This window comes from Suricata suricatta, chromosome 16, assembly GCF_006229205.1.
Source record: "Suricata suricatta isolate VVHF042 chromosome 16, meerkat_22Aug2017_6uvM2_HiC, whole genome shotgun sequence".
In the NCBI taxonomy this organism is placed as follows: Eukaryota; Metazoa; Chordata; class Mammalia; order Carnivora; family Herpestidae; genus Suricata; species Suricata suricatta.
In genome coordinates, this window is record NC_043715.1 from 58242457 (window position 1) to 58256653 (window position 14197).

The 14197-nt window shown below is 48.1% G+C and overlaps 1 protein-coding gene across 1 annotated transcript in view; it reads left to right on the plus strand.

Annotated features, from left to right (window-relative positions):
* The first annotated feature begins 14023 nt into the window (after nucleotides 1-14023).
* Nucleotides 14024-14197, plus strand: part of LOC115280341 (zinc finger protein 551-like) — a 38356-nt gene continuing 38182 nt past the window's right edge. Inside the window, 1 exon segment of the mRNA XM_029925170.1 lies at nucleotides 14024-14197. Coding sequence (XP_029781030.1) covers nucleotides 14073-14197 — 125 coding nt within the window. The 5' untranslated portion in view covers nucleotides 14024-14072.

Here is a 14197-nt window from a genome sequence, read left to right on the forward strand (position 1 = left end):
ATTCCTATGAGCCGGATGTTGTTCCACTTGATTGTGTCACTCAGGTCTCGAATTCTCCTTTCCTGCTCCTGGATTAATTTCTCTCTCTTTTTTTCAGCTACCTCTTTTGCTATAACTATATCTTCTAATTCACCTATTCTTCTCTCTGCCTCGTCAATCCTTGAGGTGGCTGCCTCCAGTTTGTTATTCACCTCACCTATAGCATTTTTTAACTCATCAGTTGATTCTTTGATGCTTTTCTCAACCCCAGCGATTAATTTTATGACAAGTTTTTAAAATTCTTGATCCGGTATGTTGTCTAGATCTGTCTTGAGCAATTCTGTGGCTGTGACTTCCTCTTGGAGGTTCTTCAGGGGAGAATTTATTGGGGCCCATCCAGCCAAAAAGCCTGCGGAGGTGATTCCACTGTGACAGCAAAGCCTCCGGGGGGAGCGTATGTAATCGCCAAGTCCCTAGCCTTGTCTAGGAAGGCACTACCCTGGATAACGGTTGGCCCTCCCCCCATTTGAGGATCAGGACAAAAGAACAAAGGTCCTGGGATACTGGGGTGCAGTGCTGTGTGGCCTATAGGGACCCTGCTTCCCCTGCTTGAAAATGTGTGCGTTTGACTGCTTGACCTAAGTGGATCAGAGACTGGGGTTAGTTCTCCTATTGTTCATGCCACTTGGTAATTGCGGTTTCAGTAAATGGGCAGATTCTCTGATTGAAACTTCTCCCCTAGTTAGAGGCACCTTACTCACAGACCATTGTTTGAACCTTTAAAGAAAAATAGCCTTGTCATAAGCTTCAGTTAATATTACACTATATAAGCAAAATAAGACTCCCGCTGATGTATTTTTAGTGATAAATTATGTTTTTTGATCTTCTGTATTGTACTTCATTCCTGTCTTTAACTTTCTGTTCTCTCTTCCCTGAAAACAATGATCTTTCTGAAACGTGATTCTTCAGAAGTTACAAACAATGTAATCATTAAAAGAAAGATGTAATCACCCATGGTATATAAGACACCAAGTTTCACAGTAAAGTGTGGTCTCTTCCACCATTCATGTTGTCTGTGTTCTTTCTTATAGATATTTCGCTGACACCAACCCCCTACTCAGGGACCCTTAGACTCTGGTGCGTGGGCTGGTCCCCCACAAGAGTTCCTTCGTTTTGTCATTTTTGCTAGTTTTCTGTCTCTTGTCACCTTTAGAAAGCTCATTGTGCACTGTGCACCTGTTAATATTTCTCTGTTAAAGGAGGCTTATTGACTGTCCAGGGCCTGTCGTTTCAGGAAATATTCTTTTAATGGTGTCTCTGAGTTTCTCTTGTTGTGACTTTGAATATTTTATTTCCCTACTCAGCAGTATTTGGGACTCTCTGTCATGCACACTTTGGATTGTTTCTTGGTGTAGCCCTAAGAATTAAAACAGACAGACACACACAGAGGGAACAGTAACACACAAACGCACAGACAAATCAAACAAACACATTAACAGGGGGAGAGAAAATAAAGAGAATGGAGAGGAAAGAGATGAAAAGAGAAGAGAAAAAGAAAAAGAAAAAGAAAAAATAAAAAACAATTAAAGGGGGTCAGAGACAACAAAGGACAGTGGACAGTCTAAAAGTGTATGACCAGTTAAGGGGAGAGGTAGGGATGAGATATAGGAGAATATATCTGGATTGCAAGAAGGTAAAGAAGAAGAAAAAAAAGGGGAAAAGGAGAAAGGAAAATAAGGAGTAAAAATTTTTAAAAATTTAAGTAAAAAAAAAAATAAAAAATACGTACAGAAAAAAGCAAAGAAAAAAATGAAGAAAAAAAGAAAAAATATTAAAAACAACAACAACAACTAAAAAAAAAAACCAAAACCAAAAACAGCAGCTCCCCCTCTTGGATAGGCGTGGTTTATGTGGTAGGTCTTGGAGGCTGCTCTCAGAGGCTTTGCCTTGGTGTCTGCAGAGATTAGATAGGCAGGTGTCACGCCAAGCTCTGCTGAACTATGAACTGTAGGCCTCTCTAATGAGTCCAATCTCCTTTTGCCGCGGTTGAGCAGAGTTGCATTTTCCAGGCCTGCCTCGGTTCAAAGCACTTTTTATGCTACAGATGAGATGTTTTTGTTTTGGTTGCTGGATTCTTAGGGGGAGGAATCAATTTGTCTTGCCTCAGCTGGGATTTCAGCTGCCCGTGCCTGGGGCGAGATGCGCAGCAGGAGGTGATGTGCATGCGCACCATCACAGACCCAACCCCCCCCCCCCACGGGGATCCTGTTAGCTTTGGGGGAAGAATGAGGGCGTAGCTGTAGCCAGAGGCAGCGCCGGAAGCTCCCGGAAATGAGCTGGGAGCTCCTGTAGCCTGCATGCGCGCACCCAGGTCTCCACCGCCACCAACACTCTGCCAGGATCGTGCAGAGGTGGGGGCTATTTTTTCCCTGTCGGCACCCGGATACAGGGTTCGCGCGGCCAATGCTGGGGGCGAGATGCGCTGTGGAAATGAGGTGCGTGCTCCCACTCCCAAAACTGAGGTCGAAGTGAGCACCCCTGACACCGCCGCTGACAGGACCACTGACACCCCGCCAAAATGGCGCAGGGCTGGAAGCTGTTCCTTCCCTTGCGCCACCTGGGTTCGGGATTTAGGCTACCCAGCAGTTATCTATGGAGTGAGCTTTTTCTCTCCAAGCGTGGTTAAGCGTTCTTTACCTCTTCCCCAGAGACAGTACTATGAGGGTGTTCAGTCTCTCTGTCTCTTCCCTTTTATCTCTCGGGCTCTGCACACTTGCCCCCTGTTGGGCTGGGGCTGCCACCTCCCCTGCCCGTCTCGGGCTGGCCCATTTTCCAATCTCCCCAGTTCGCACTCACTCACTCAGGTATCCTTCAGGTTCTCTTCCTTCTGGAGTCCGTATTTTCTCCTTCCGCTCTTGCAGATGAGAGTAATGTCCTTCTCATTCGATCGATGGGGCAGACAAAGTTTACAGAGCTCCCTTCCTCTCTGCCATCTTGGCTCCTCCTCTAGAGTCATAAATTTTGTTAACGCATCTCAGCCTCTTTCAATCTGGAGCACTTCAGCCTTTGTCTTTCATGGAATTTCCTTTTAGACAATTAATGGTCATGGGGCGCCTGGGGTGCTCAGTCAGTTAAGTGTCTGCCTTTGGCTCAGATCATGATCTTGCAGTGTGTGAGTCTGAGCCCTGCATTGGGCTCTGTGCTGACAGCTCAGAGCCTGGAGCCTACTTTGGATTCTGTGTCTCCCCCTCTCTCTGCCCTTCCCCCCCCACACTCTGTCTCTCTCTCTCTCTCTCTCTCTCTCTCTCTCTCTCAAACATTAAAAAAAATATTTTTTAAGAAAGTTAAAGGTCAGAGATTTTACAGAAGGACAAACTTATGCAACTGCTCAAGATTCAGATCTGATTGCAATGGGAAGTCTCACCTCCTTTAGTTCTGTTTCTCTTTATCAAGGTGGGGGAAGACCAACCTTAATTGTCACTGACCATTTGTAGCATCTCCTCGGTAAATAGTACTCCCAGAGATGGGGAAGGAGACACGTGTGTGCTCTCCAGTGCTCCGAAGACACAGACTGCCAATCCCGAATCAGAATGCTTAAGAAAATATGACTTCCTTTCATTTGAATGGAAAGTCATACTGGTCCACTCTGTTGATTCTGAAAGAGTGACTGATGTTATAAGAGATCAAATTAGATACAGAAATAGTGGGGCGCCTGGGTGGCTAAGCTGGTGAAGCATCCAACTTTGTCTCAGATCTTGTGGTTCATGAGTTTGAGCCCTGTGTCAGGCACTGTGCTGACAGTCAGAGCCTGGAGCCTGCTTTGGATTCTACGTCTCCATCCCTCTCCCCCTCTCTCACTCATGTTCTATCTTGGAAATCAATAAACATTAAAAAATTGTTTTAAATACAGAAAAAGTACCATAAAACTATCTAAATAATAGTCCAGAAGGAACATCATTGAACACCAGACTAAATGAAATGAGGCCAAAGAAAAGACACTCATGTTCCAAATTTCTCTTATTTTCCCACTTTTAGCACATTTTGTAATACGCTTTTCTGAGATACTGTGAAAGCATGGTCTCCACAGGACCTGAGATGACTTGAGTCAAGCCATTCTATATAAAGTTAAGGGTATATGAAATGATTTTGTGAGAAGTTGGCCATGCAAGGAGAAAGACATGAGGTGAAACAGCCAGACCTCTAACTGGTGGAGAGAAGAGAGAAAAAAGAGTGAGACTCACAGAAGAAAGAGCTCATGAAAATGGTCTGACTCTTAGAGAATAAAAGAACGGAAGAAAAATAGGAATGTTACACAACATGGAGAGTACTACTGATACATCCATACGGATTCAGTGATATCTTACGTCAACTGAATAAGTAATAAAAGTGAGTTCAAGTCACTGATATCACGGTTATTAAAAGATTCAAATAAACCAACAAGAGTTTAAAGGGGGGAAGGGTACATGTCAAGTGAAAATCCCTGACTCCAGGATGGAGACTAAGCACAAAAGTCCAGAGGTGGACAGATGAGGAAACAGACTGAATGAACAAATGACCGTCCACCACAGCAAAAGACTTCCACGGTCAACACAGAGCAGAAGGTGGACGTAAAATGGACACATCCCGTGTGATTCTCACAAAGAACGAAGTATACAGAGGAATCTTCCTACTAAAGACTTATTTCCTGAAGACTGATTCTGAGAGAGCTTTGGTGAGGAGCATCAAGGAGGAGAGAATAGGTTCAGAAAGGAAAGTCACGGAAGAATCGAGACACAGAAGTATCCGCACAGCCACAGCCTCTTTAAGGGGGTTCCGGCAGCACTGCTGTCTTCACTAGAGTCGGTGATCCCAAGGACCGGAGCTCTGACATCAGTCACCTTCACGAAGGCTCCTCTACATGGACGCTTCCCAACTAGCCAGCGGCAGGCCGATTTGGCCCCTTTCCCTTCCGGCAATGTCAGTCCCACTGGAGCACGGGGAACATTGCAGGGGTGAATATATGGAGTTTCTGACTGGATTGCAACCACAAGCAACCCCAACTTTGAAATTCCATTCTTCTCAAATATTGTGTGATGCCCCCTGGCTACTCTGAAGGGATTCTTAGAGCTAGCTGACTTCTGCAGTTGCGTCTGGAATTTATTTGAAGGCATCCAAGTGGCACCAAACACTTCTGGACTCAATCACAGCACCTTGAGACCCAAGTGACTTAAGAGTCTTCTCCCAGTGAAATTGCAGGGGTGGGTGGGGGGAGCTTTATGATAAACATATTCCTAAAGTCTTCACTAGCCTAGGCAAGAATGAGCAGGGAGAATGGAATCTCCTGTTTTTAGGAGTTTATGTATTTAATCAAATAAAACTGAGTATATTTCATCACCATGATGTTTCAAATCACTCTGAAAGGAGGGAAGAGTAGAGACAGAAGTTCAGCAGGGCTCCTAAGAAAGCAAGGACACACGAGGGTTTGTTTGCTTCTGTGAGAAAAACACCCAGTTCTGCTCTGCTGTTACAGGATGTGAGTACCGCAAAGTAGAAATGAAAGAACCTCCCTTTTTTTGTGCCTACCCGTTTGCTAAATTACAGATAATTTTGTGGGGCACCTGGGTCGTTTTGTCAGTTAAGTCCAACTCTTGATCTCTGCTCAGGTCAAGATCTCACAGTTCTTGAGATTGAGCCCTGCGTCAGGCTCTGCACTGACAACACGGAGCTGCCTCGAGATTCTCTGTCTCTCTCTCTGCCCCTCCTCCACTCACGCGCATGTGCTCTCTCTGTCAAATAAATAAAGGGGGAAAAAACCCAAACATTTTTAGGGTCAGGCCCACTCTGTCTTGTTCCTGACTGTTCCAGGTCTGACTTGTCCATGAAGTGCTTACATATATGGGCGGGAAGAGGAATTTATAAATGGACAATATTCAGAGACCTACATTCTAACATTTGTAGTGATCTGACCAGTGTATGGAAATAGTTTATTTTGCTCAGCGGGCAAAGTGACGCCTAAAGAGAAAGGAATCTGAACTGGTGAGCCCAGCAGGGCTGGGAGTGGGGAGCAGGCCGCGGTCAGCGCCCTGAAGGCCGCCAGCCACCAGCCGGGTTCGGCAGCCTGAGCCAAACAAAAGGCAGAAGGAGGAAGACAGCGACGAGGTAAAGGAGGAAGATGTGCTTCTCAGGACGAGGGTGTGCTGGTGACTGTGGTGTCAGCAGAGCTTTTGAAGGGGAGGGTTTTGCTGTGAATGTGGAGAATTCTGCTAACAGTCTGTACAAGATGAACACTACAGAGCTGCTAGTCCAAACCATCAGCCCCAAACTCAACACGTCTGTGGAAAAAACCAAAACACGAAATACAAGCAGTATCTATTTCTGTCGTATGTGCCGGAGCAGCACACCGAGTCCGTTCTCTGCGTGATTCTGACTTTCCCTTGTGTCTGTAATGCGCAGAGGAGCATCCTGTTTACCGGCTTGTGAAGGGCCCAGCAGACAATAGTGGAAAACCGACATTCAAGCTTTGTCCTCGAACGTCATCCACGAGCGTATGCTAGGGCTAATGCGTAATTTCTGGTTTCGACTGCTTTCCCTTCTCCAAGGAAACTCTCTTAAGGACCACAGCCAGGGTTCAAGCAAAGAGCAGTAAATGTCTACGTTCTGACGACGGTCCCTCAGGTACGTAGTGAGTGCCTGTGATCTGAGCACTTACAAGTGCTGGGCCGCCCCTCATCACACACGGTGGTAACAATAGTGGGACTCCTGCTGACCCTTCAAATGGAGTCTGAAATGCTAACCACAGCATTCTCATCTGCTAACTGGGCGTCCTCGCTGCTCCGTTCCACACCGAAGGCCGGTGACACTGATGATCACACCGGCTGAAATAGGAATCAGAGATGGCGCAGGTTCTCGTAGCTGCGCTGTGTTCAGAAGTCAAGGTCATGCCTTAGAAAATACCCCTCCTCTGGTGGAAGCTCGTGTCAATACCAGTGCCCAGCCCGATAGATAAGCAGAGTTACTTTGCAGACATCACATGCTAGTTGTTACTCCGATACAGAGCCTGTTTCCTGAGCCTCTGTCTCTCAGACTGTATACAGAGAGTCATCCACAATGTTGTCTTTTTTTTTTTTTTTAGGAGCCTGGACCTGTGGGGTCACCTGTGGTGACAGTAACAACAATCAGAGGATGGGTGGTGGGGAATCGGTAAAACCAGGAGGCATAATTTGAAATTCTCTGATCTCACCTCAAATTATCCCACCACCCGGTGCAGTGAGGACAGTGTCTGTCTGGGGAGTTGCGAATAACTCTGGGAAACTTCTTGTCTTTTCTGTCAATTAGCAGAGACGATTCGTAGTGGTTCATGCTCTCCTGAGAAGGGAGACACAGTAAGGAAAGGACCTTTCCTGTGATCTGTGGAGACTGACAGTGTGTCCCCGGAGGGGGAGCAATGAACATGAGATCTGGGTCAGGAAATGCTGCAGACCAAGGAGAGGGTCTGAGTGGACTATGACCTTGCCTGATAAGGGTTTTTCCAAATTGCTCATTAATATTAACCCTTCTTCAGACCTCAGAGCACATCCTTATTCATGATGTGAATAGCAGAGAAATAATATCTTACAGGAGAACCGGGAAATGAGCTGTTGATAGATAAGGGGAAGAAGGAAAAACGAGAGAGTTCCGGAATTGATTTCAAGAAAAGAAAGAGCCTAACGCATCCAAAGATAATACAGTGGCTCCAGAAGATACTAGAAGGCTGGGAAGCGGCCTCTGATCTGGTGACCATAATCTTGTGCGGGCCATGCTAACAGCGCCATGGCAGGACGTGTAGGAGGAAGCCCATTGGCCGTGGGCTGGGCGGCGACCTGCAGAGAGAGAGAGAGAGAGAGAGGAACGGCAGTGCGGAAACCACTCCTAGTGACTCAAGGAAAAGACATGGAAATCTCTCCCTCCCGCGAGCCCTGCTGCACCGCTGACTCAAGTGCACCGGAAGTGCAGAGAGGAAACCGACGGTCTGCTCCCGGCCCACCGGCCGGCGTTACTTCGTCAACCTCTGTCAGACTACGTCCGTGTTTTGGTTCCAACCCTGCTGTTTCCCAGTTTTCCTGAGAAGAGCAGGGTCCGTGCAGAGGCTGGAGAGCCTCGCAGCCTCGGCCCACGTTTCTCTCTCGAACGTCCTCTCTGATCAGTTCCTGCCGGGCCCCCGGAGCGTGTGCACGGCTGCCGCCCCTCCGGTCACACCGCGGTCCCTGCTTCTCCCTCGATCACACCTCGGCAACTCCCCCCGGGCGCCTCCCCTCCCCTGCTTCCAGGTCCTGACTCCCGGATCAGCGGATCAGCGAGGCCTCGCCTTAGCACCCGGCTTCCTATCTCGTCCTGTCCCCACCCCTGCGCTGCTCTGTAGCCGGCCCGGTGCAGGTTTGCCGGCTTCCTTCTGTGATCTTCCTCAGGCGCTGAGAATTATGGGTGACCTGGCAGGTGCTTTACAGAGATGAGGGGAACAGTGCCTGCAGGTTTCTCCACCTGCTCCTGGTTCATCTCGAACACTCTGGCAGCCCCCTCCTCTCCCACGCGTTCTTGTCTTCAAGGAGGTTATTGCACGTGGTTCCCAGAAACAAAACGTAATCCTAGTTGGGAGCCGCCCCCGTCAGGTTGGCCACAAACCGGCCCTGCCTTGTTCTCAGCGTCCATCCCCTCCCATGCCCAGACCTCACTGCCCTCACCTCGCCTGTCATTTCCGTCTGGCCTTCCTTTCAGGCCTGTGGTTATGCTTCGCCCTGGCTGCTCCCGCCTCAGCTCTCTCTGGACAACTTAATTAGTACTGGTTAACTGTGTAGCAATTTAAACACTTCGCACACTCCTCTGAGACAGTCCCAAGTCCCTATACCGCCCGGTCCGTGCAGTTACAGGTGACATGGCAGCCACTTCCCAACAAGGAGCTGACCTCCTGGCGGCCCAAACCTTTCCCTTGAGGGCAGAATGCCCCCTTTCCTTGAGGGCAGAATGCCCCTTGATCACGACGGCCACTGTTCCCCCTCCCACCCCCCGCCCCGAGGAAATGTAATTTGGCAAATAGACTTTCTTTTTAGCGAGTCACAGAAATAGAATATTTATTAGAAAACCGAATGCACCTGAAACTAATATAATACTGTATGTTAACTATACTGAATTAAAAAAAGAAAAAACCCAATAAATACCATTTGGAAACGTAATTATCTTGCTTCTCTTGAAGTTATAATATGAGCCCTGATAAATATGGGCAATCGGCATGTTTTCTGAGGGCTCTTGAAATGTTCAGTCTCTCTCACCTTCCTGTCCCAGGAGTACCTGATGTTTAACCTCTGTCTTGTCTTCCATTGCTGTGTCTGGAGTTTTCTTAAGTAAATACATTGAACTCCGTGTTTTCATCTTCTTACACAGAAGACACGTAAGCACGTGCTCAGCTGGTAACTTCTGAGGATACACCTATTGTTTGATGACAGGCGAGTGACTCACAGTGTGTGTGTGTGTGTGTGTGTGTGTGTGTGTGTGTGTTGTTAGTGGAGGAATAAGTCCCACTGTGGGGACTTTAAGGATCACTCGAGCAGCACACTCGCAGAGGCATGTGAAAGTAAAGGGTTTGTTATATTCACATATCCTGGAGGAGACACCTGATACCCCACTTAAGGAGCCATATGGAAGGAGCAGCCAGGGACAGGGCTCAAGCAAGCATGTGGGGAGCCCGGAAAGAGGGAGGACGTCAAAGCAAGCGCCTTACTGAGGGAAAGGGGGGGATACACAAGCAAAAGGCATGAAGGGATTTCATTGATATGATTGGACGTCCCTAGGTCTCGGTCAAGGGAAGGCAAGAGGAGGAACTTGGCAGTGACCAGCCTTATCACACTGCACAACTGGTCATCCGGTGGGGTGCTCATGGACTGTGGGGAAGATGAAGCATCAGGAAAATGTGAAGTTTTTTCAATTTATGACACAATCTATTTTGTGATGCCTCGACATCATTTACAGTAGTGATTAGGATGGATGGGTACCACTTGTCATCTGGGGTAAGGTCAGTGATGGGGCGCCTGGGTGGCTAGTTGGCTAAGCTTCCGGCTTTGGCTCAGGTCAAAAGGTGGCTTCCTGACAGCTCAGAGCGTGGAGCCTGCTTCAGATTCTGTCTCCCTCTCTCTCTCTCTGTCTCTCTCTTACTCATACTCTGCCTCTCTCAAGAATAAATAAACATTAAAAAAATTTTTAAAGGGCCAGTGATATTGCTTGACTTAGCCACATAGGTAAATTTATTGATAAAGGTGACAATAAGGAAGAGTCCCATGCGGCACCTGATGAAGTTCTGGGGCCCAGTGGATGAAGAACTATGGAAATCCTCAGTTGAACTGCTGCACATTGGCATATGGTTTCATTAGGGAAAATATATGAGGGGGTCTGTCGGTAAATAAATAAACAAACAAATAAATAATAAAACTTTAAAAATAAAGTGCTGTGCCTGGGTTTGGGGTTTAACAGAGCCCGCAGTTGCCACTACTAGAGCATAATGTACCCATGAGAATATGTTGTGTTTAACCAAAGGGAAGGCATGGTTGTGTGGTCGTGGTTGTGGATTATGGCGGAGACTGAAGGAGTATAGCAGGAAATGCCTCGAAGCGTGGGGGACTTGGATGGATGATAGGAGACAGGAACCTCCTAGGGGAAGCAATAATTTCTGTTAATTTTAGGAATAGCATATGTAGTAGTGATTTTACTACTCTGCCAGGTAATTTCCCATCAGGCATGGGAGTGTGGGCATGTAGACTTTAGTAGAGAGCAAAGACTACACCAGGGCCACAAGCCAAGTGGATAACAAACTCAGAAGATAATAGGTCCCTAATATCAGAGGAAGGAAACAATAGATGTGTCTAGTTTGTGCTCTAGGAGATGCAATCTCTAGGTGTTGCTGGAGGTTTTAGTGCCTGGGTGTAGCCATTTCTGATGCAGGGGTGAAGGCATTTCCAATGGAGAGGCCTTGGGTTTGGCCCATTTCATCTGAGGTGGTGTCCTCTCAAGTGGTGAGATTTGGGGTCAGAGCGATGAGGGACGGGAGTATCATTTCCCCGTGGGTACACTCAGTAGATGTGGGTCTCAGCATCTGCCACGTTTAGCTGAAACAGTGGCTTGTTTGTGGTCTTGGGCCTCTGGCTCATGAATTAATAAAAGTACTCAGACCAGTAAGGATAAGACCAATGTCACAAGAATGGATTGGATACAAGTGAACTGTAGTAAGAGGATCCCCAGTTAACTCAGATGCCCCTCTGTACCTGACAAGGTGTTTTCGTGGACTTTCAGGTTCAGGTGGGTCCCAGTTTGGATGAGAAGTGCTGGGCCTGCCAGATCTTCGGTGGTTATTTGTCCCAGGAAAATATGGTCCCTCCATCCGGCTTCCAGTGCTTATGGATAAATAGGTTAAGGATGGAGCAAGACAGAGACTATGAGGGGTCTCAGCCTCATATTGGGTTGGACTGGAATTTGAAAAAGAACGGTCTGAGGAGACCACTCTGGCTCCCAATTAAGCCGGTTATCTGGGAACGATTAGGGACATGGAAGTTCGACTGAGTGTCTGTTGCAAGAGGCCAGCGTTATGCATTGTGAGAAGTGAAAATGTATGTCTTGCTTACAAGTAGTACAGTGATGGTTTTAACTGTGGATGCAATAAAGTGTCCTGGCAATGGCTTGTATGGTGGCCTTAGGATATGTAGAGGCATGTTTGACTTTGATTTAAATTTTGGGCATCTGTGAGTCAGGAGATGGTCAGAGTTACTTACCTTGAAGGGGACAATTTTTAGGTAATAGCCCAATCATTTATAATAAATATGAAGAGGGGCTATTGCAGGCCAGAAGCACTGGTATGGAGATAACTACCCATTGTCTGGCCAGATGTGCTCTTTCTTTTACCTGCATCAGAGACGTCCTAGCAAAGGGACTCCATTGGGCTTCACCACCTGGATGGTTAGTGATGTCATCTACTCCCACATCTGTTCATTCACTTAATCCAAAGGGCTCCCCGGCAGGCCAAGGAGCCTGGGGGAGGGTTAACCACCCACACCCTGGCATCTGGAAAGGGACTGGGGACAGCAGAGGTCACCTCCTCCGACAGATGGAATATGCCAGAGGGCCTAGATTTGGTTCCATCCTGTCTTAGGGAGGCCTCCTTAGCTGTGCAGAGCCCGTGGGGTGCTGTTCCCATGCCCCCCAGCATAATGGAAAGCTGGATGTGGAGAGTCACAGGCTCTCTTGTAAGAGTCTCCCTTTCCAGCAAACCTAGTGTGTGGCTGGTTATTTGTTGTTTTGATGACGCCTGTCCCAAGGCTGAAGGGGTAGTGTTTTTGCATCAGAGCCCCTGGCGCAGCTAATGGCGACCTTACTGGTCCAGACACGGACAGAAGAGGTTGCCAGAGCCTCTTAATGAAGGAGTTCCTGAGGGCCCAGCAGAAGTGGCTGTTGAGTTTAATACATAAGTAAAATTTGTAACCAATGATTGTGTTGCCACCAAACCCCAAGGACTGAATGTTGGACTAACTTTAATTTTTAACCTTTTTTTTAAGTTTATTTGTTTTGAGAGGGAGCCCCGAGGGAGTGGGGCATGGGCAGAGAGAGGGAGAGAGAGAATCGCAAGCAGGCTCTGAACTGTCAGCACAGCTCCATGCGAGGCCCGACCCCACGAACCGTGAAATCATGACCTGAGTCAAGATCAAGAGTCAGAAGCTCAACCCACTGAGCCACCCAGGGGCCCCTAAATGTCAGACTGAATTCGTGCATCAAATGAATCTCCTTGGAGTAGGATATCATCAGTATAATGTCACGGCCATGCTTTTGGAAGAAGGCGCATGTCACCAAGAACTGTGTGCACATTGTGTGTGATGGCAACGCTGTTGTGATCGCCCAGGGACGCACTGGGAAACATTTATTGTGTATTTGGAAGTAGAGGCAGACTGAATTTGAGGGACTGGTAAAAGCGGCTGTGCTGACAGGACACGTCAGCCGAGTCTATGATGTGAAATATTTGCCAGTTATTGATTGAGTAGAATCAGTACTCTTAATAATCCTGGGTGTTGGACATAGGGCCTTGGTGGATGGGGCCACAGCAGCAAGGTTGTAGGTATCCACCAGGAGTTGTGGCCCCGCCCCCAAGATTTAAAAACAGGCAAAAGTGGGCTGGAGAAGCGGTGAGATAATCACCCCCTTTGTTGATCAGGAAAGGCCAGCTAACACCTTTAACATTTCTACGGGCAACCCTAAAGATGGAGGCTAAGGCTAGTCACGCCCTGCGGGAGGGTCCTAGTCACATCCTACTTGAGAGTCCTGGGCCCACTCTGTGATGTTACTCTAGGTGTTGTGATTGGCCCCCACCAAAAGTATCAATGAATGGTGAAACCTGCTGTCAGTATACCTGTGTCCCCATTTCCTGTAACTCCCTCTTCCCAAACTCCTAAAAGCTCCCACCCCTTGGCGCTCGCTCCACGTGGATCCAGTGTGTTGTTGAAGTCTGTGAGCCAGAGTTTAGGCTGGCCGGGCCTAAATTCGTAATAGAGCCCTTTGCTTTTGCATGCGTGATTCGGCCTCCCTGGTGGTCTCTGGTTTTGGGGGGCACTATTAAAATCTGGGTACAATATAATTACTTTACAGCTAAAGATATACATATTTTTATGCCAAAATGACTTTATGGAATGATATGTGTATTTGTATCGGTCGCAGCCTTTGGTAGCACCTAAAGTACTCTTTTTGGTCTCGGGAGCCTGCTGAGCTTCCTGGGATCTGAAATCATGCTTCTAAGAACTTTGAAGATCACTTGCAGACAGCACTCCGATAAACGTGCGGAAATCCCTTAAGGAAGCCTCCGGCACCTTCGGACCCTAGCGGAACCCGAGTTTTGAGGACGGTTCTGGTGGGGAGCACCTGCGCCAGCGCCTCTACTCCATTACCCAGAGGGCTCCGCGCCGAGAGGCAGCGGGTTGAGCCAATGAAAGCCCAAGATAAGAGCCCTTTCGTGCGTTTACAGCGCTTCGGACGGGACTTCCGGCGCCCTGGGTGTGGAGGTCCTTTTGGATGGTCCTGGGTGCATTCCGGGTCCCTCACACGTGGTCGGGACCATGGTGCTGGGCCGGAAAGGGGCGGGAGGAGGCGCCGACCGGGCCGCGCAGACTGGGGTCCGTGGCTCGGCGTCGCCGCCCGTGCTGCCCCGCGGCGGGGCCGCGACAGGGACCGCGGGTCCACG